Raw genomic sequence first — 23,196 nt, 5'->3', positions numbered from 1 at the left:
AGCTTCCGCCACCGTCGGAGGACGAAGTCCTTACTTGGTCACACTTTTGGGGTTGGGGGGGTCCTCCTCTTCAAGGACCACCCGGGCAGGAAGAGATTCCCCTACTCTCCCGACTCTCCACTACTATCTCCCAAGGGGCGGGGCTCCGACTCTAGGTAACCGGGCCAGGCAACCTGGACACCCAATTAGCAAGGTATCCCCCAAGCCAGCCTGACCAATCGCGGCCGCCGAGCCAAGACGACCAAACATGACGTAAGATGTGATTAAATTGGCGCGTCACCTCGACGTCAGCCTCTCACCTCGGACGTCCCGTCCCGGGAGCAAAACTCCAGCGACTTTGGGCCCCGCCCCCGTGAGAGTGTAGGGCGGCCAATGAAGTCCGTCCCGAGGGGAACGAGGCCAATGAGACGAGTCAGGGGCGGGGCGCGGGGCCAGAGGGTGGGGCGGGTGGCGGCGGTGGCATCCCGAGGTCTGGCTGCGCGCAGTATATGACAGTACGTCAGCAGCGGGATGGCCGTAGCTGTGGCGGCGGCTGCAGAAGCCCAAGCAGCCGCGGCCGCAGTGGAGGCTAGAGCCCGAGCGGCGTCGGCGTCGGCACCCCGGGGAATTTAAGATGGCGGCAGGGGGGGCGGCGGGCCTGCGGGAGGAGCAGCGCTACGGGCTGTCGTGCGGGCGGCTGGGACAAGACAACATCACCGTACTGCATGTGAAGCTCACCGAGACGGCGATCCGGGCGCTCGAGACCTACCAGAGCCACAAGGTGAGCAGGCCAGCCGGCCAACCGGCAGGGCTGCGAGAGGGAGAGGGCGCTCGTCGCCTCCCGGTGGCTCCACCCGGGGCTCCAGACAACCGGCGCGGGTCCGCGGAGCAGTGGCTCGCCTCAGCTGCCGTCAGCGCCCGCGGCAGCTAGGCTGGGCAGGGCCGGGCGGGGTCGCTGACGCTGCCGTCCCGGATCGGCCGGGCGCCGGGACGTTGGGAGGCGGGCAGGCGGGCGGCCCCTGGCGGCAGGGCCGAGGCAGCCGCAGCCCTGAGTGGGCTGCGCCGCCGCTGCGGGACTTTCCGACGGCGCCCGCGGGTTTCCTGGCGTTTTCTGTCCCAGGGAGGGAGGGGAGCACTAGAGAGAAAATTGAGATGACTACGCTGTCCGTGACGGGGGAGGGGGAGCGGGTGCAGCGTACCAGTAATGAACTCGGAGTACCGAGGGCATGAGCCGTCCGCGTTTGAGAGGTAACACATAGGCACCGCGGATCCGCAGAGACTCGGACACAGCAGCTCCGCGTGTGGAGGTGGGACACACCTTGTACTCGCAGGGACTTGGGGACACAGGTACACCGATTGGGGGGGCACACCATGTACTCGCAAAGGCTGGGGCACGACGCTCCGCGTATGTGAAGTAGGGGGACACACCTTGCATTCCCAGAAATTCGGGGACACTGGCTCTTCGCCTTCCCGGAGAGGGACCAACACCGTACACCGTGCACACACCCAACGCTCACCCGGGAGCAGGAGAAAGGTTCGCAAAGGCTCCCTTGTATCCAAAAGACGCGCTGTGTCTCGGGCTGACTCCCGGCGATAGAGACGTGGATCCAGGGTGAGGATGGGGGAAGATACACGTGTCCAGGGCAGAGACCCCCGTCCCGCACCCCGTTCCGAAGAGACACCCGTGTATACACACACACAATTCAAGTACAGCCAAGACTCATATAGAAGCACACATGCCGCAGTTGGAGTAGAAACCCAGAAACCCATTTTCTCGTTGGGGGAATAAAATAAAAATAAAAAAGCGGAGGGTGGGGAGACAGAGAAGACACGCCATAACCCAGGGTGCATGGGAAAGCTGTTTACCAACATGCAGTGTATGGATGTATAAAGAGAGGGATATACCATATGAGAGACAAGTAACACTTACTCTGAGAGCAGGGACAGTAGGAGAGAAATAAAACCCACAGGGTGTACTGACAAACAGCCCAGTCCAGTCCATACCAATGAAACATGCTTCAATTAACTGAAACAGGCACAGAGGGCCAGAGGGACACCCAGACGCAGACTCACATAGTTATTCAGATAAAAGTGGAGAACAGAATTAACATCTGTTGAGCTCCCACTAGTGCCAGGTACTTTAAATGCATAGAAGGAAGACAGATTTGGAAGCAGAGCTGTGAGAGAGGTGTGAAACCTGGTTCAGTGGGAGCTTATGAAGCTGGATGAGGGGAGACTCATCTTCAGAGAAGCCCCCTACATAAAGATGCACAAAGAGGGAGGCACACAGTTGTGCACTGCTTGGGAAGTACATGAATTCAGTATAGGTGTAAATAGCAGGAGAGGCTCACAGAGGTCAACTTGCTCAGAAGGGCACTCACAGAATCGAGTGGCTGTGTAGATGTACACTTCAGGGCACATGTGTTATCCACCAGAGAAGTGTATGGTGAAAAACACACAGACTTAGGAGGGGAGGGAGGAGTGTATGTGGGGGGAGGGGGGCGGGGGAATGCTTTCCTACACAACTGAAATCCTAAGGAAAAAAGAGTCTCATTTGTGGCTGGAAAGTCAGTGTGCACCCAGCAATAAGAATGCAAGAAGATATAAGAAATACAAAACTGCGTATGTCAGTAGCTGCTCCTAGACAGGTACACCTGCGGGGAAGAGACCAGCACCAGCATGGAGTAGGAGACCCATATGGGGAAAGTCAAATAGGCAAGCAGAAGGACAGAGGCAGACAGGAGAGTAACTCAGCCCTGCAAGATGGAGAGATAAGCTTGCCAGTTCCAAAGGGAGGGCGTGGGAAGGAATGACACTGGCAAGAAGGTAGGTCAGGGGTGTGAAGAGAAAAACACACAGGCTGAAGAGGAAGAAGCCAGCAGGAGAGAAGGCCAGCTTTCCGTCAGAGAAAGACTGACACATAGAGGATAGGCAGATTAATCTGTGGGGACAGTAGGTCACCAACCACCTGGGGGGGAACAAGAGGCAAACTGTACAGTTGATTACAGCAAAACTGACAGACACTATACACTTGGCAGGGAAGAGGTGGATGAGGAGACCCACAATGGGAAGGGATGATGCCCAGGGAGAGTGAGGTGCCAGAGGCTTCCAGTGCTCAATGGGCTTCTGGGCTGGGACCCATGAAGGGAATATTTGTTTTTCTACCTTCATTTCTGCCTCCTACATCTTAATGTGACATACTTGGGATTAAGGTTGGAGTACTTTGACTCCAAAAGTCCTTGCATTTATAAACCAATATCTTCCAAGAGACAGGAGATCAAAAATTCTCTCCCAACCCTCCACTTGGTTCTTGATTTTTTTTTTCTTTTTACTTTTTATAGTCAAAGGTACTGAAGTCACTGGCTTTTTTTGCTAACTACTTCTGTTGCCAATTAATGTCATTACTATATTTTTCCATCTCAGTGCATGCAAATTAATGAGCCTGGTCATTCTGTACAGAAGCAGAGAAGAGAAAGGGAGAAGACTTTTCCAAGTCCTTCTATCTTGCAGAGGGTGGACCCAGGTAGATTGAGTTAGTCCTGGTATTCCTTTTCTCCTGAAAAGCTGGTGGTAGAAGCAGTGGCATGCAAAGAGAGGAAGAAGAAATAAGCTGACTTGGCCTTTGCAATTGGACACTGCCTTTTTTCTGACTTAACCAGCTTCTGACCCCAGGCCTCATTGTCATTTCAGCTACAAAATACTTTTTAAGGGGCTTGGAAAAGCAGGAATTGGGGTGAGAATGTTAATCCCAGGTGGTTGAGAAGTGGAAAGAGGCTGTAGAAAAAGAAATGAGGGACCTTTCGGGTGACTGTACTGTTGGTACTTACTGTACTTAGTCTGGTGTGTTCAGCTAAGTCTCCTACAAATGTGTTCTCAGTGACCTTCCTCTTGGCTCAGGCCAGACCAGGGCTCCCCCATCAGGGAGTTGCTAGCAGTAGACATCTGGCTGAGCTTTTATCTTCCAGTTGGAAGATAACTTATTCGGTCTCTTATACCTTACGCCCTTATCAGAAGGAGGGCTCATGACTTGAAATTGTAGCAGCTGTTTGGAAATATGTTGACACATGTTGGCTAAATGGGAAGAAGTTTCTGGTGGTCAAGCCTATTCCCTCTTGGGGAAAAATGGCATTAATTTTCACATAAGACAGCCCCCACCATTCCTGTGCTCAGATAGGAAGGTTGATGCTTGACAGATGGCCTCCAAGTGACTTTGGCCTGTGCAGGGTTATGACTATTATTCCTCCTCTTCTAATGACTTTCTAAGAGCCAGAAATTTCAACAGTTTCCTAAATTAAGCATCAGAAAGCTGTTTTTATCCAGATTACTTTGCCCACTAGATTTACTCTTCTAAATTAATCCACTTGACCTAAGATTTCAGGGAGGTAAATTCAGGGATTTTAGTAAACTAAAATGATTTAAGCAGAAAAAGAAGTTCTTTAGATAGAATTGAACAAGTATATGGAATTGTTACAGTTCATGGAAACAGAATCTTCAATTGGAAACAATTCTCACTGTTTCAGAAGACAATCAAATCTAATTGACCATCATTATTCAAGTTTTCTATTTTTAGAGAAACAAAAAATGCTACCTTGAGAACCTTCCAAAATAGGGACTGGGTTGGGGGAGAGAGGAGACTTATGAGTCCAGGAAGGGGAGTTATAGTTGGAGTAAATACCTCCTAAAAGTTGTTTTCCATTCAGTGTGAATACAGAAGCAGTTTCAAATTGATTGTATATTAAAAACGGTTAAATGGAAAGTAAATTTAGGCATACTAATGCAGATATCTAGGATATATGGCAAAGCTACCTTTTTGTTAACTATAGATGATTTTAAATGAGAGGAAGTTACTAAATAAAGTTACAAATTACAACTTTATATTCATTCTAAATTGATGTTTGTGATTGGTCTATATAAGCACTACATACTTTAAGTGAACATATATTACTGTAATTACATATTTCTCCCAAATGTATCCTAAAGCTGTATTTAAAATTAAAACCCCAAATTCTACAATATATTTTAGCTAATTCAGTAATGTGTAGCTGGCTTATTCTGACATTTTTAGTAAGAAAATCTTATCAAAATATTTTAGCAGATTCTGTCAATGCTGAGCCTGTCGACTTATTTTTAAAAATGTTTAGTCAAAGTTTCAAAGATGGTGGCTCAAATAATACCATCATGTTTACCTAACTATTACATAAAAAGCCATTGCATTAATGTATTTGGGGGCAGGGTCTTTTCATTCTCTGTGCCTAAAGATCAGAAAGCAGATGTTTTTAAGAAGGATTCTGTTAACACATTCTCTTGTCAACTCTAATTATTGGCTTTAAATGAATTTTCCTTCTTTGATGACTTCTAGGAAAATGATAGTGTTTTGAAAATTTGAACAAATACACTTATATTTAATTTTGCATGAGGAACTGAGTTTTTCTCAGTATACCAGATATAATTATTTCCAATCAAAACAAATCTTCACAAAGTTACCGTCTTCACAATAGCTCCTTTTGTGTGTTACTTGGTCTTTTAAAGTCACTGATTCCACAGGTCATGAGGTAGGTGATTTCCCCTCAGCCAGTCTCTCTATCAGGTGAACTTTTTAGCATTTGATGCATTGTGGTTTAAGGCACGAAAAGACTTCTACCTTACTTTTTCCTTATCTCCATTTTTCTGCCTGTCTTCAAAACAATTTCGAGTTTGTGTGTGTTCAGTAATCTGCCTTGTAAATACAGAAGACCCTGTTCTAAAGGCATCACTCAAGCTTCCAGACCTGCCAGCACAGAATTGCCACTGCCGTAGAACATGCTTATTAACTAAAACAAAGAGGGTGCATTGTCAGATTCTTTTTATTAAGTTCAATTAATGAATCATTGAACACTACATCAAGAACTAATGATGTACCGTATGTTGGCTAACTGAACTGCATTGTCAGATTCTTTTTCTTGAACATTTTAAATGTTGCCAGGTTTAATTTTAAAACATTAATCCTACTGACTTTTAACTTAGACCCATCTTCAGGTTGAACTTGATTTTAAATGCTTTTTATCAAGTAAAATCAAATTTGTACCTCATGTTGCAAGTATTTGAAACTTTTGTTAAAATGATCAGGCACTCACTGCAAAGAAGGGTGCCCTTCCTGGTGAAAAGCAGTAGCCAGATTGCCTAAAAAGATAGACAGGGAACTTTGGCACCCGAATTGGAAGGAGAAAGAAAGAAAGAACATATGTGAAGGATTGGAACATGTTCAAGAAAAGAATTTAAAAGGAAAGGGGCATAGAATTCTTGGAATGATTTACAGGAAAGCTTCTGGAAGATAATCACCAGATCCAGTCTTTCCATTTGCTCTATTTGCACTTGTAAAAAAAAAAAAACAACACAAAAAACATGAAGGTAGTGCTCATAGTGCTTACTAAGTAATTTGTGATAAAGCCAACAGAGGGAGGAAAATTAGAATTTCAGCCAACCAATCCTGGGTCATTTTTAACAATTTGCAGTGACCACAGAGAGGCTCAGGAGCCTTGCACCAGAGTCCAGCCCATGTATTTGCCCAATGGGCCAAATGTATTTGGAGTATTTGAGAAGATGTTCCTAAAATGTGATGATATGGACATTTCTATTTAAGATCAGCTAAGTTTTATAATAAAACAGTGTATATAACCCCACATCTGACTGTCTTGCATACCTCACTCCTCACTTCCATACTACATTTTCCATGACTTAATGCAAAAATGTAGAGAAGCAGTTCTGGAGTAGAATATAGTAAATTAATGGCCGTATTTCCACAGTCAAATTGAAGCTAAAAAAAAAAAAAAGGCGTAACTCAGGTCAAATGTATCAAGAATTGCTCTTTCTTTTCTTTGGCTCCCTCCCTCCCTTCCAATTTCTCTACCTATCTGTAATTTCTGTCATGGCATTGTGGCCCTTGAAAGCCATGTTAAGTGTTTAGGAAAAACTGTTTTAAGAGCCTCCACTAATACTTTGCCACTGCAGGCCAAACCTAGTATTTCCATGGCTGGCAGTTTAATATAGGATATAAGAAGAGAGAATCTTATTAGTTAGCCTATATGCTCCTTAAAAATTCATGAGTCAAATTAGCACCTCGAATTGAACTCTACAGTCAGGGCATTTGGCTACTAGTTTTATAGTAACTAGATTGTTAGACAAATGATGTAACTTTCTTTTCTTATTGGGGATCCTATATATTATTGGTTTAAAAAAACATCCTCAGGTCTTAAAGGATTTTTGCAAGATTTTAGCAGGCAAGGACTAGATGGGGGACCACATCTCCAGCAGAGGGAAGGACAGCAGTAGAAAAGTTAGGGCAGGGTCTGAGAATCCCAGGGAATACCATGTTCTACTTAACCTGAAGTTAATATAGGAGAAAAATATAGTTGGGTTTAAGAGAGGAAAGGGAGATTAGAGCAGGTTAAATTTTATTCTGTCAACACTGGGAAGACACTGAGTAGAAATATAAAGTGATTTGAGCTGTGTTTTAGGATTATCCTGGCCTCCGTGTTACATGATGAACGTAAGGTGGATCTGGAAGTAGACAAGTTAGGAGGAAGTATGTGGTCCAGGCTAGAGATGCTTGGAGTCTAAATTAAGATGCTTATGGGAGACATTAAAGATGAATACAATCTATAGACTTACATTTGGATGGAAATTTGGGGTATTGGTGATATTTGGGAGGAAGCTGAAATTAAGTGGAAAGAAATTTTTGGTTTTGTGTAGGGATTTTTTGTATTTTTATAGACTTTAATAACCTCTATAAATTGCACTAAGACTATCATCAAGCACAGGTAATATGAAAATATAATTTGATTATAACATGGAGATTAGACCTTCTGTGGTTTCTGTCCCTAGTGATTATTGAAACATTAAGTAACTCTATATAAAGACTGGATTTACATTTCAAGCATCATTTTGAAATGATTCTGGAGGCCTTGAAAGAGTCAGTGTCTTCACCTCCAATTACCTCCATTTCTGTTTTGGTGTTTTGATTCTCCTCTTTTTGTTGTTAGTTTCCTTGGGGAAAAAGAAAACAAAAAATAATGTAACTACATAAAGTTTTTGTTATACATATACATTGTAATGGACTAGGTATGGTGCTGAGTTCATTTTCCTTGGAGATAATCTTGTCTGAGGAATTTCCACTCAACAGTAAGCTTATTCAAAGGTGAAGCCAGGCTTAAACTTACTGATAAGAGTCACTGAGATATTTCAGGATCTAGATATGCTTATCTAGATATGCTACCTTAAGTGTTAGCATATTTTATTTATTTATTTTTTTAAAAAGATTTTATTTATTTATTAGAATGAGAGACAGAGAGCACGAGAGGGAAGAGGGTCAGAGGGAGAAGCAGACCCCCCCGCTGAGCAGGGAGCCCGATGTGGGACTCGATCCCGGGACTCCAGGATCATGACCTGAGCCGAAGGCAGTCGCTTAACCAACTGAGCCACCCAGGCGCCCACATGTTAGCATATTTTAAAATAACTTTTAATATCATTGCTTTTGATTTCCATTATCAGAAATCATGATGCCTCAGAGGACCAGGAAACATATGCAGTAGAAACTCAGCGGAGTATCTTAAGATTTTTTTTTTAAGAGATTAAGAGGTAGGAGTCCAAATTATAACCTCCAAATACTCATTTATTCATTTAGCAAACATTTATTAATTTTCTGACATGTGCCAGGCATAGAACTACACACTGGAGATACTCATGTCTGAGTAAGTCCTGGATGGTCCCTGCCATCAAGAAAGTGCTTGTGCTTTATAGCAACAGGCAGACGTGTGAACAAATAATTGCAATAAAGTCTTTGTTCAAGGGGACACCTAAAGAGAGGAGTATGTTTAAGGATGTGTCTGAAAAGCAGTGTCTGCTTCTTTACCTCCCATCCTCTGCTCAGCTTACTCTGGTTGGGTTGTCTCCACCACACCTATGAGATTGCACCTGACTAGGTCCCTTCATTGGTCATCTCTCTGCCAAGTTTGTTGGTCATCCCTCTGTTCCTCCCTTACCTGATCTTAGCAGCATTCCATCCTGTTAACCACTCCTTCCTGTTAATGAAAACACTTGACTGATTTTCCTCTTACCTCCCTGCCCATTCTTTCTCAGTCTCCTCTGCTGACCATCCTCTGTTTGATCTTTGAATGTTGGAGATCTGCAGCTCCCTTCTCTTTATCTATTCATTCTCTCTGGGTGAGCTCATTTAGTCTTACGGATTTAAATGTCATCTATATGTTAATGACTTGCAAATATTGATCTCCAGCTCTGACCTCCCTCCAACTCCAGGCACTTATTTACAATACTTCATTTCCTTATTAAAGTTTAACAGGCATCTCAGTCTTAACAAATCCAAACCGAATTCTTGATTTCACTCCTCAAACCTACATCTTAGAAGTATTCCTCATCTCAGTTGGTGGCAGTACCTGTCACCAGTTGCTTAGTAATTGACTAGTATTTCTTGATTTGTCTTCTCATTTCTTGACTTAACTAGTTCTGTCAACAAGTCCTGTGAATCTCCAAACATCCAAAATCTAACCTCATCCATCCTTCACGACTACTCCAGTCCCACACATCTGTCAAGGATTTCCATGGACTTCCAACTAGCTTCCAAGGTTCCAGTCTTACCCCATAGTCCATGCTTTTCCACACAGCAGCCAGTGATCTTTTAAAAACATTTGGTATATTCATGTAGTTTCCTGGTTTCAAGCCTTCTTATGTCTCCCTTTGTAAAAATGTTTTAGGTGGTTTATTTTAAACATTTCTTGTAATTTAAAAATAATCTCAGTCAATCTCTTCCACGTTCATTTTACTGCTTCTCCTTATGTTCTAGAGATTATGATCGCAAGGAAGAAATCATTTGCATTTATAGTCAGCTTTGACACATAAGCTTTTTATATAATCACAAAGCCTTCTCAGAAAAAAAAAAAATGATGGGATCTTATGCTTCAAGTATTGTTGTTTTAAAGCCTGGTTCACAGTAACTAACTTTTTAGCTAGTTCTTCAATTTAGATTTTGCCTTCCATGTTTCTTTAAGAACTATTTGAAATAGTAAGATATAAGGGGTATGTGTGTATATGTATATATGTATGTATAGTATTTTAATTTGGCCTGCATCAGATAGCTAGTTTTCCAGAAGCTATCTTTCACAATAAGGATTGTGTTAAATTAGCTTTTTGACCTCTTCTCACTATTGTTTTGGCAGTCCTTTTATATTTCATTCTTTTCTCTGCTATAATGATAGAAATACATTATTCTTTATTGCACATGCACTTTAATCTGGTTCTGCCAAATTTGTAGAGAAGTTTCTCATATGTGTGAGTTTGGATTGACTCACAAAGCAAAATACTAGATTTTGTGAAACCTGGTGACTCTTTTTTAGCATCTAATAAAATGTTGGGGCAAGAAGGAGACACTGTTTAAAGTAGCTTTGGATTATCAATTATCAATAAATTTTACATTCATGCTATCATTCTAAATGTTACCAGCTTTTCACAAGAGCTAAATATATTTGATTTATTCAGAATCAAGTGCCTGATTTCCTGCACTATTTCCTGCTTTAGCTCCAATTTTCTTTCTGCATCTTCTCTCCCTGCCTAGATTTTTTTTTTAAGATTTTATTTATTTATTTATTTGAGAGCGAGAATGAGAGAGAGAGAGAGCATGAGAGGGGGGAGGGTCAAAGGGAGAAGCAGACTCTCCGCCGAGCTGGGAGACCGATGCGGGACTCGATCCCAGGACTCCGGGATCATGACCTGAGCCAAAGGCAGTCGCTTAACCAACTGAGCCACCCAGGCGCCCCCTGCCTAGATATTTTTTTATTACAGTGGTGAAAATATAATTATTAAGTGTTCTTTGGTTTCTCTATCAGGTAATGTTTTTAAGAACAGAATAAAATGACTTTCTAAATTAAAAAAAAAAAAACCACAACCACAACTTCTTAAAATGGTATAGTACTTCTTTTAAGAAAGAAAGATGATCTTTTATAGAAATTGTATCCCAAGAAAAATCATACATATTTTTTATTATTTACTTGTATAAATGACAGCAAATTCAAGTACCTGATATTTTCTTTAAGCTATAGTGCAGAACCAAAAAAGCTATCAATGCTTACCAGTTCTTATCAATTCTTAATTTTCTAACTTGTAGATGTTTCACATTTTATATAACCATTGTTAAGGAGTGGCAGGAGAGGCCAGCTGTGTAAAGTGGTGGGTAAGACCACATATCTTAAATTGAGACCGGGTTTGAGTCCCAGGCTACTTCCTAGCTGTGTAACCTTTGGTAATTCATAGGACTTACTGAGAATTGGAAATAATAATATCTGCCCCACAAAGGTGTTCTCAGAATTCCTGGAGGTGATAGTAAAAATGATTATGGTGTCTAACATGTTTTAAGCACTCAATAAATAGTAACTAAGTAGCTATAAGCAATTCCACTTAAAGCAATGACTCGACCCATCACCATTTCTAGAAAGGTTTCTGGTTTTGGCAAAGTTCCAAAATTATATTTGACTTTGGAAATTTTTTTTGCACTATCTTTATCATGACTTATAATGCAACTTAGGCACTCAGATAAATGCCAAGTATTTAATAAATGCCTGTTGATTGATTAAATAGTTGAAGTTAACTTTGAGTTAATTCAGAGTTCCATGATGGGTTCAGAAGGAAAGCTGAGGATGTTTCAAGAATATATCTAATCTGAGGAAATAAAGTTAGACCTCTATAATGTGTTTCTTAGAGAAATCACTCTTTTCTTGGCCCAAAATGCTATTTGTTATGTTTGTATATTCATAAAACCAATGGTTGTTGATAAAGTAAAAGTAACCATAGATTTGTCTACATAGATAAGTATGTAAATAATGAAGAGATAGTTGTAACTTTTATAGGATAAATAACTTTCTTTTATTCAACCCCAGAAAACCTTAGCTTTGCTCCTTCTCTCCCACCCACTAAGTATCATGTCAGAAATTAATATTACTCAGCAAAATTAAGTTTACTTAATAACATTACTTAGTAAATTATGTATTACTTTATAGTCCTGATATATTGTGAGGAATAGTTTCTGGAAATAAATGGACATAGATTTCTTTGGTCATAGAGCAATTTTTTTGCAGTAGAATTATCTTGTAATGGCAAATGTCAAGAGTGTAGTGAAACTTTTGAGCATTTTTTTTTAAGATTTTTTTATTTATCTATTTGACAGAAACATAGCGAGAGCAGGAACACAAGCAGGGGGAGTGGGAGAGGGAGAAGCAGGCTTCCCGCAGAGCAAGGAGCCCAATGTGGGGCTCCATCCCAGGACCCTAGGATCATGACCTGAGCTGAAGGCAGATGCTTAATGACTGAGCCACCCAGATGCCCAACTTTTGAGCATTTTAGTATTGCCTACATATCTATGCTTAAGAATGTCTTACATTTCCCAAGAGATACAGAGGGTTAATTCAAGGAGCTCTAAAAACAGTGAAACAGCTAAGTTTAACAGAACCTTTTGACTACAAAACACCACCTTTATGAGGTTGTTGAAGCATTTGTCAAAGGAGTTTCCCTAGCCAGCTTCAGTCTGTGTTGTGTTTCTTGGCTGGATGAAGAGATCAGATCACTCTTAACTTATAGCTCAACTATTGTTCAGTTAAACTCTAGCGTTACTTGATTTTCGAAAGAGCTACTTGGTGCAAATATTTAATTAAAGCTAAAAATCAAAAGTTGAAGCCCTTGTTGAAACTCATTTGTAATGGGAATGTACTTAGTTAAACATTTTAAAACATGCCTTATCACCTGTAATTATGTTATCTTTTAAAATTGAATTAAAAATATATACACAATGAGTTGAGGTCATGTTTGTGCAGTTAAACTTAGGCTAAAGAACATTTAGACAAATAGCTAACATGCATGAAACATTTACTTATATGGTATTGACTTTTAGAATTTATTCCTGGTAGCTACACCATTAACACAATGGTCAGATGCACAATAAGTGGTATAGAGTTCTAGCTGTCCTCTTGTTGCATTTTTAAAGCATTCTAGAACTAATAACATCTGGTAATTTACTAACATATTGTCTAAAATTGGGATTAAAATCAATAAAGCATTGGAGTTTCTTTCATGTATTTTTCTCTTGTGGGTTGTCAGATAATCTTAAAAGAATTTTTTAGTAACAGTGATCTTAGTTTGTCCTGTTTGGCTTAGCACCCGTAACTATTCCATACATGAGGGTTTTATTACTTTTTAAATGAGGAATGATAACACATACTTATATATGTTCCTTTGTTATACACGGTCCTTAGAGCAAAAAAAAAAGTTATTGTTTAGTTTTTATTTAATCAGAAACTGAAGTCTAGAAATTGTAATGATTTTATGAAATTCATTTTCCTTGGAAACAAAATGCCACAAAAAAAAAAAAGAAAGAAGAAAGAAAAAGAAGAGAAAAGAAAAAAAAGGAAAAACAAAATACCAGAACTGAATGAGCAGTTAAAGACTTTTAAATGTTCAGCACTGGGAGGTAACCTGTTACAGAGGCAAGAGAAGGAAAGTGTTCTGTATTTAGGATTCAGAGGGCTGGCTTTGAAGTCCAGCTTTGCTAATCACTAGCTTGGTGTTCCTGAGCAATACCCTTTACCTATTAGAGACCCATTTATCTCCCTCTGAAATGGGAGATAATGCTGCCTTCCTACCACCCAGGGCTGGTTTTAGGAGGCTCACCTGAGATAATGGATATAAAAATGCCCTGTAATTACAAAACTATGTAAATAAAAATTATCATTTCTGTTGAGGAATCAAGCAGTGCAGATAGAACTGTAAGCATTTCAGGAGGTTAGTTTCTAAATTCAAGTTCTGAAACAAAAAACTGATTAAAGTCAAAATTACTCTTGAAAGTTCCTAAACTAATGTAAAATGTGGTTGTATTATTTTGTCTATGCAGCAATAAATAGTAATCTGTAAAGCAGATGTCTGTAGTAATATACTGCTATAAAGTAGTATGAAGAAAACATGGCCAAAATGATTTTACAATAGATTTTTTTTCTTTAGCTGAGCATAATGTAAATACTTTTAAGTTAAATATATGTTAGACCCTATCCTAACAACTAGGAGTAAGACAACCTATGACAATAATACCCCCCCCCCCCGCCAAGGTAGTGGAACCCTAGACACAGGCATCTAGAAAAACAACAGCTAAGGAGAGTTAACGCAAAGTGGGCTCCAAGTTAACAAAATGGTGGCATCAGTGTTTGGTTTGGCTGGGAAAGGTTTAACATTTTAAAAATTTGAATCCTTTCTCAGTTGGGCATTTATTCTCCAGATACTTGACACTCCTTGTTGCTTTACATCAGTCTCTTTCACATTTATCTGCCTTGGGTCCTTAAACCCATTGAGTCTTTGATTCCTGATTTATCCAAAGAAAGGCCTACCTGATGAAACTAATCTTAAAATTGAATGTTAAGTAAGTTATTAGTATGGATTGACAAAATAGTGTTTGGGAAGGCAAGCCAGCTTGAAGGAATGGAAGGAAGTAGAAATAGGAAGGAGTGCCTGGCTGGTTCTGTCGGTGGAACATGTGACTCTTGATCTTGGGGTTGTGAGTTCGAGCCCCACATTGGATGTAGAGATTACTTAAAAATAAAATCTTAAAAAAAAAAATAGGAAAATGTTTACAAAACAAAAAGGGTTAACACAGCTGAAGCACCGTTGAGAGAAAGTGGAAGATGAAATTGGTTGGTCCTGTAAATGGAAGGTCTCTTCCACGTGAAGGAGTTTGCTTTGCTCTGATAGAACCCACTGGGAGGGAACCCATCGCAGCCTGTGTGACATGCTGTGATGGTATCTGAGAGAGTTTCTGTTCTTTGAATGATGGGCAGTATTTGGAAGGAATTGAAGGGAAGAAAGAAGGCCTTAATCTCAGTGCTCAGTGATAGGGGCCTGAAACAGTCCAGAGGTTTTCAAAATAGACGCAAAGAGCCTAATTTGAGGGAATCTGGGGTTGATTGGCCAAAGGTGAAGATTCAGAGCTGTAAAGCCACCTTTGCTTCACTTTTTTTGGTGCCTGATAGTCAAGGTTTCAGCACATTTTATCATTCTTTCTTGGGAAAGTCTGCTCATTCCACCATCTCCTGTTTACTCTGGATGAAGTCATACTAATTTAGGCCTTATCACCAGAGTATTTCTAAATAAAGGATCCTCTGGAGCTGATGTCTAATCCTTTTCCCTAACCCCAATCCATCTCTCTCCCTCATTCTTACACATGACCAAAAGAGCTGCTTTCCCTGAAACAGTTCTTTGAGCAACTCACTTTGTTATTCCAAAAATTAGAAGCCCTTTCAGTTGTTTATCATGTCAAAGGCAGGACTTAAAGGCCATCCCTGAGGGGGTAATAGAAGAGATTAGGGCAGTTATTTCACAGGGTGATAAACCTTTTGAAATCCTGGAGATCTAAAATTTAAATTACTGTCCTATTTATTCTGTAGTGTATAGCAGCTAAAACTGAAGACAAATTTTGAGGTCAAGGAAAGATTAGGCAGGGATCGCCAGGTCTAATTCTCATCCTTTGTGTTGTGTTTCAAGTGTGAAAGAACTCTGTACACACACACAGACCTGCCCTTTGCTCACACATCTATTCCTGTCTCCTTGCTTTTCTGCTCAGGGCATTCCCTTTTATTTGTCTTTTCAAAATTGCTACTGAGATCCACTTTTCCATGAGCCCTTTGGCTTTTCTAATTATTTCTTCTAACCCATATTTTTCTCTGCTTTTTGAGAATTCTTACTGCACCTCCCTGTAGCACTTAGCCTAGTATTTAATCATTCTCACATGTTCCCCAACTAACATGTGAACTCTGGCATGAAGGAGTAGCCCCCCCCCCCCATCATACTCTTGAGTCTCCAATAGCAGATGTCTGTGGAGCACAAGGTAGTAGAAGAGCAGCATGGAAGAATAGGAGGATTGCGTCCTGGGTCCTGGTCCCAGCTTAGTTATTAATGGTACACATGGCCTATGGGGAATAGGCCTTGACTGTATTTTCTGTGATTCAGAATTCTGTAATTCTAGCAGTGTATAAAGCCCTAATAGAATAGAATTAGGGGTAAGGGAAAAGAGACTGTAAATTAAGGTTGTAAGCCCACAAAACCAAACTCCAGAAAAGTAGGAAAGAGGTGCCATTTTGGTTGAGGAAGGAGTAGGAAAGGGAAGTTAGCATAGTGTTTGCCAGTTTCGCTGTCATTGAGTTTCTAATGCAAAATGTCCCTAGACAATGATAAGTAGTAGGCTATGGAGAGAAGGGAGTTGACGAATAGAGAAGAGATTCAAAGTCAGCACCAAACAGGCGAAGTGAGCCTCCAGGGGGGAGTGGATGTAGAAAGAGCAAAGTGAAGGGCAGTAGTTTTCTGAAATGAAAGGCACGATAGAAGAACTGAGAGGACTGGTGTCCCTGAGTGTGAGGAAGCGGTGATACCAGGGAGAAGTGAGGAGTTTGGCAACTGAGAAAGGGTAGCATTTGTTTGACCGAGAAGAATTGATGAAATTGATAGAGAATTTCAAACTCCAGTGATGAGCTGAAGACAGCCTCAAAGGAGCTTGAAAAAAGCATTCCCATAGAGAAACGTACTGGTGACTTTAGATACAGGAAATTGTGCCTCATACTATGGTAGATACCTATAGCATTTCTTCTTCTAAATACACAACTCTATGACAAAATATTAAAGTTATGAGGAGGACAAAGCTTGTTATAAAACAAAACATTGTTGTAGAAATCATATTCTCCTGGTGAAAATCTTATAAGAAAACTGGTAACCTGTTTGACCCTCAACTAGAAACTAACCTATGTATGGTAAAATATGAGAAACTGGAAACCACAGTTCATTATCAAATACTTTAATTTTCTATTTATAGTATCCTGTTAGAGTTCCCTAAAGTTCCTCTAATTATCTCTTCCTTCCCCCAGCCTTTTAAAAACATATCAAGAAACTAAGCAAAAATGTTTTTTTGATGTGAAATTGAGTTAGTGTACTAACTCATTTAGTGCATTTAGTGCATTTTTTGCCAAATTGCATCATTTTAAAAAAAAAAAACCTGACTACACTGTCACAATATACTTGTGGTTGTGTGATTCAGAGAAATGTCAGCAGTATGATCTTGCTCATTAAGGCATTTTAATATGATGATATGTAAACCTAGTTATATAATGAAAAGATATTTTCACAGACTGTAGCACTGACCAGATGAACAGATTTAAAGTTTAAACATTTAGTTCTGTGACACAGTAATGAAGGTTGACCTGTTTGTTTCTTATGTTTCTTTTAATAGAATTTAATTCCTTTTCGACCTTCCATTCAGTTCCAAGGGCTCCAAGGGGTGAGTACTCTTGTTGATTCAGCAAGAAAATCTAATATTCTTCTTAAATACTATTATATTTAAACTCTTAAAATTTGTATTCACTTGTGCCTCAATATAAGGTCACTCATATTTTGTGAACTTTATGACTTAAATGTAAATTTTGGACACCTTAATACACTTGAATTATCTTTTCCTGATTTATTTTAAAAAATAATTCAGATATACTTATTGAAGAGTAGTTTTTTGCCCTAATCATGACATTGCATTTTTTACCTTTTTTTGACGTATATGTCACAGTATTATGAGAATTTTTTTTACTGCAATTAAGCAACCATAAGGAATTGTTAATTTCAGTCAAGTTATGATTATGTGATTGTTGTTACTATTGAAGAACTTTTGCTGTCTGTAGATCTAATTTCGATTGTACATACTAAGAAATGTGTAAATAGAAAATTGAGTTTTTCCAGTACACAGAATAAATATTGTGTATTTTATTGCTGCATTTAAAAGCATAATAAATGATAACTCCTAATAAAATATACCTATGAATTTTGTTTATAATAGATGATAAACTTTACAATAGTGTCAGTATTATTTTTTAATTATTACTATTACTATTTAATATTAATAAAAAGTATTCCTTCCCTTAATATGCATTTCTGAATTTGTGTCTATATATTGACTGTAATGGAGATTTGGAATATCTGTAAATGGATTTTAGAGCTCTAGAAAAAAGGGCAAGCTGAGGGAGGGAGATCATATTCCTGCTTACTATAAATCTACATTTGTGAATCTTTATTATGTCACAAAGTGCAAAAATTCAATGTAAATCAATACAGTCTTTCTAAACTTTATAACTTGAAAACATTTCAAGAGTCAAGAGTTTAATTTTATATCATTCAGTACCAGCTAAGGGTACTTCTAAATAATGCTAACGTGAAGGAGATGTTTGTGTGTGGATGTCAGAGCTCTGCTTCTACATGATAGCTTTACAATGAAGTTCTTTTTTTTTTTCCTCCCCCAGTAACTGAGTGTTTATGAATGGGATCCTAATTGCAGCAAGCATCCTTCTGCATTTTGTTTTATCGCTTTTTAGGTCCTTAGCACCTCCTGGCACTATTTTTGAGGTATTAGTTTTGTTTATTTACATAAGGCTTCTTAAGTTTTGTCACAAAATTTAATGGCATCAATAATCTCTGAAAGGATGTTCCAGAGGCAGGCCTGAGTCTGTGAACCCTGGAGGACTCCAGGGATTTTCAGTAAAGGGTTATCTGAGATGAGAGTTCAAGACCCAGGAGTGGAGAGTAAGGTTTGAACTGCTTTTCCGTCAATAGCAGCTGTTACCTTGTTTGGGATCTGCCTCTTCCCTTAATTCTCTCTTTTCCCAGTTAGGACATAGAGGCTAGGGAAATGCAAAAGAAGAACACTTTCTTAGGAGGCACCAAGTTAGACTGAATAATGAGAAACCGACATGTGCAGGCTTCCAAACTCTTGATTCAGACACATGCAGCTTTTAGCAGGCTTAGAAAGAATATGGTTTTCTCTGGTACAGCATTTGCCCACAAAAGGCCCCAGGCACCATTGCAAAGTTGGCAGTTGATATTTGAGACCTTGGATGTCCTTTTCTCAATTCTACCTCCCCCAGGCTTTCCTGTCTCTTTGTGCCCAGGCTTCCTCAGTTTATCTTTGCAAGCTTCATTCTTTCTTCCTACTTCATTCCTTGCCTGGGTGTGGTTCACTGATAAAGATAACTTAGATGGAAATGACTGATAGGTTTAAATCTTAATGGGTGTTTGAATTTTAACAGATAAGCTTTTTTAACCCAAATGAATGGTTATTGGATTTAAGTAGAGTGGGGGGAGGGGCAGGAGGCTGTAGACTGAGAGCAATGGAATACTTGGCCCTACCTTGCTTGCTTGGCTTTCTGTTTCCTCTACCCCTCCACTCCCACCCCCACCCGAAGCCCCCTTTTTATTATTCTAGCTGGGAACAAAATATATGGACTCAGCATTGTTTCTGAGCCTGCAGCTGCATTCCATCCACCCTTCCCCCCCCTTCTCTTTGCAGAGCTCTCACCAGCCCTTTGGGACTTAGTAAAAACAAAGAGTCATTACAGGGGAGAGAGTGGGTTGGCACAACCTACAGGGAATACGCAGAGCCACAAATGTGAGGGTCTTCTGTACAGTGCTCCTCTGTTATTCTCAAGAGCCATGATAGTTTAACATTGCCTGTGATGATTGCTTTAAAAGCCCTGAAGAAGTATGCTTACAGTTTTCCTGTGTGGAAAATGTTCAGGACTTTTAAGAAGGCTTTGAAGGCTTAAATTTAGATTTCCCACAAAAGATCATTTTTCTTAATGTATTAAAGTGAGAATTTTTAATACACTTTTAGAAATTTTGAAAGTTTTTCTGGAAAGGATTTGGCAAATATAACAAATTTACAGTCTTTTTACATCAAATGTGATCAAAAATATACATTAACTATCATGATAGTGTCATATATAGGCATATTTGAAACCTAACTGAAGTACTGTTAAAATATCATTTCAAAAGTGACCATTAAGAGACCGTTAAGAGTATTTAGTTTCCGTGATGCTAAGCACTGCGTGGTTATTGCTGTTCCTTGTTACTAATTACAGGATTTTTCTTGCTTCAGTAATGTCTTTAGAAGGTCAGAATTTGGGTCTTGGCAGGTTAGCTTTTAAGCTTATTTACTTTTATGCCTGAACATGTTCTCTTAGGTTGAAGTTTTCCTCTAAATAAATGCAGCCTGGAACATTAAACAAACTAGAGCAGTATGCTGTTAACAAGTGAAATTGGTGAGAACCATTGACTACCTAAATTTTTATCATTGCAGTTGACCTGCAGCTTTTATAGCATAAAAAAATGTAAATTGTGTCTTTCACATTCCAGCTCACCCCTTTGCCTTAGTGGAAGATGGTACTCAGTAAACTGAGTGGTCACTGAAGGCATTTTCTGGATTCAGAAAGATGAGGAAATATCTATGGGAGCAGTTGAGTATGATTTCTAAACTCATGAATATTAGGAGCTGAATAAATCAGCCAAAAATCCCTTGTGGATTCTGAAGAGTATGGGTCAACCAATTATCCTCACGGTTCTAATCACATCTAGGATACTCATAACTAAAGGTTTATTGGGATTATAAATTTCTATGGATCATTCTAATTGAAAAGGTAGCTGGTCAGATTCACATGGGCTAGAGTAATGAGGTGTTTGAATTACAATGTTCAGAGGGGTGTACTGGTATAATGCACCTGGTTTCCAAAAGCTGTATCTTGATTGTCAGGTAATCATTTATAGAAATATAGTTCTGCTTCTTGTATTTTAACTGGGTACTGAAAATGTAGCAGGTGAAAATTTTCCCAAAATATGTGTTCCGGTAAAATTTTAAAAACTACACTCTGTATTTTTATGTTTGTTGAGGGCTTCTTGTCTAAAGACACAGTAGAGACAGAGCTATAATTACAGTCTAAATTTTCACACTACCAGGGGAAAGTTCTCCTCAGTATACTGTACAGCTTGGAAAGGAGAGGTATTATAAGCAACTGAATTCATTATTTTCAAGTAATAGCAGTTGTTACTGATACAGTTATCTACTGACCTAATTATTCTTCACAAATTATAAACAGGTGCCTAAGCAATGGTTGTGCTAATAGGTTTGTTGTTGTATTTGTTTCTTATGTGCAGTAGCACATTGTTTTAGTCCTTACTGTTGCCAAGTACTTTGCTAAGTTCTTAGTGTGCAGATACAGGGATGTGTAAGACATGGGTCCCGTCCTTAGGGAACTCAGAGTCTCAGTCCAAACACATATAAACTAATACTCAGGAAAGAATTAATAATGTAGGACTTATCCAGAACTTGCCACTCATAACTTCTATGTAAATGGCACTGTCAGGAACAAGGCTCATGTGTGTATTTCTAATGGGTATGAATCAGCATTTTTTTAAAAATTTTATTTGTTTTTCGGGGAGACAGAGAGAGCACAAGAAGGGGGAGCAGCAGGCAGAGGGAGAAGAAGGTTCCCTGCTGAGCAAGGAGCCTGATGTAGGACTGGATCCCCGCACCCTAGCAGACACTTAACCAACTGAGCCACCCAGGCGTCCTATGAATCAGCATTTTATTTTATTTATTTTTTAAGATTTTATTTATTTGAGAGAGATAGAGCACAAGCAGGGGGAGCTACAGGCAGAGGAAGAAGCAGGGAGCCTGCTGCGGGGCTCAATCCCAGGACCCTGAGATCATGACTTGAGCCAAAGGCAGGTGCTTAACCGACTGAGCCACCCAGGTGTCCCTGAATCAGCATTTTAAACAAAGATTTCAGGGGATGCAAAATATATCCTGGTGATAGATAAGTAAAATTCCTGAAGGCCTATTAAAATCTGTATACACATACTCAAAAAGGTAAATTTGTGGTATCACTCAGATAAAAACTGAAATGGCAAGGTTTTCAACAGCAAATAATGGCCACATCTGCTGGCCTTTGGTGGCCTCGGAGTGCACTTGCCTGCAGCCTCAGGGACTCATGTCCAGGGAATGAGTATCCCAGGGCAGTGAGAAATAATGTTAACTTTGTCACAGAAAATGTGATTCCAGACCTCAGTATTTATGAGGATGTTGTTCCAAAATTTTCTAATTGCCCTCTTCAGACTCAGCAATCCCAGAGCCTTTAGAAAATAGAAGTTTAGTTTGGCATATATAATTTAGAAATTATTTTTAAAAAGAGGACTGAAAATAGAAAATATTTTCTATAAGTACCATGTAGTGTCTCCTGTGAGATAGTGAGTCACACGTGCGTTTCCAGAAATAAACAAGGAATAACCAGCCAAACAAGTTTTAAATATATGTCTTCCAGAAGGCACTGTGACCTTCTGAAGATTAAATCAGCATTTAACTGCTAACTTTAATGGCTTGACTAATGCTATAAAACTCTTACAGTGGAGTCATTAACTAAAAAGGACAGAGGGTTGCATTTTTCTTGTAAGCATTCAGAAATATTTTGTCAATTGCTTATTTTCCTTTGCAAGGTTGGGGAGAAGATAGGGTCTGAAATACTAAATTATATAGTATTGGAAATTAGTAGGCAATTTCAACCCACCTACAAATGCTTTCTGCAAACTACCCTTTTCTTTTTTTTTTTTTAAAGATTTTATTTATTTATTTGAGAGAGAGAATGAGAGCCAGAGAGCACGAGAGGGAAGAGGGTCAGAGGGAGAAGCAGACTCCCTGCTGAGCAGGGAGCCCGATGTGGGACTCGATCCCGGGACTCCAGGATCATGACCTGAGCCGAAGGCAGTTGCTTAACCAACTGAGCCACCCAGGCGCCCCAAACTACCCTTTTCTAACCTACTTGATACCTGGGAAGCAAAGATAACTATCTGTTTGAAACAGCAGCAGAGATAAAAATAAATCCCCAACACTGCCATTCCTTCGCAGATGATATGCCTGTACTCGGACTACTTTCCCCTGCTGTTTTTGGTTTGGCTAGCCCACTGATTTTGCCAATGGTTGTGTTTAGTCAGTCTGCTCAAAGGTTGCTGACTAACAGCTACCTTTATACACTCAGCTCTGAATATAATTAATACTAGAAAGATGTTAGAATTATATCTCTTTGTAATGGCAGTTCTGTTTTAATTTTTTTTAATATTACAGTGGTTGACATGTATAGATAACATTTCAACATTTGCATTGAATCGTAACTCTTTAACCATGTGTTAATTTACTAAGGTATCATTGCAGTAAAGATACAGCTTTTCGAAACCAGGTGCAGTAAGTAGCCTAATCTGAAAAAAAAAAAATTTCAGTATATATCCAAGATTATATTATACATAACATATTATAATTTCATATATCATATAATATATAACATAATT

At 39.6% G+C, this 23,196-nt stretch overlaps 1 protein-coding gene across 2 annotated transcripts in view; it reads left to right on the top strand.

Annotated features, from left to right (window-relative positions):
* The first annotated feature begins 455 nt into the window (after nucleotides 1-455).
* Nucleotides 456-23,196, top strand: part of ELL2 (elongation factor for RNA polymerase II 2) — a 69,044-nt gene continuing 46,303 nt past the window's right edge. The window contains exons 1-2 of one of the 2 annotated variants that reach the window (XR_012376881.1): nucleotides 456-760; nucleotides 17,276-17,323. Coding sequence is in view for 1 of the 2 variants with exons in the window: in XM_025866808.2 (XP_025722593.1) it covers nucleotides 614-760; nucleotides 17,276-17,323 (195 nt within the window). In the remaining variant the exon portion in view is untranslated. The remainder of the gene's footprint in view (nucleotides 761-17,275; nucleotides 17,324-23,196) is intronic. The other variant, XM_025866808.2, reaches the window with a different exon arrangement.

Source organism: Callorhinus ursinus, unplaced genomic scaffold (genome assembly GCF_003265705.2).
Source record: "Callorhinus ursinus isolate GAN/ISIS: 27379988/994484 unplaced genomic scaffold, GSC_fseal_2.0 scaffold3, whole genome shotgun sequence".
Classification (NCBI taxonomy): Eukaryota; Metazoa; Chordata; class Mammalia; order Carnivora; family Otariidae; genus Callorhinus; species Callorhinus ursinus.
The sequence above is the reverse complement of the archived record's forward strand: the minus strand, read 5'-3'. Positions and strand labels throughout refer to the sequence as shown.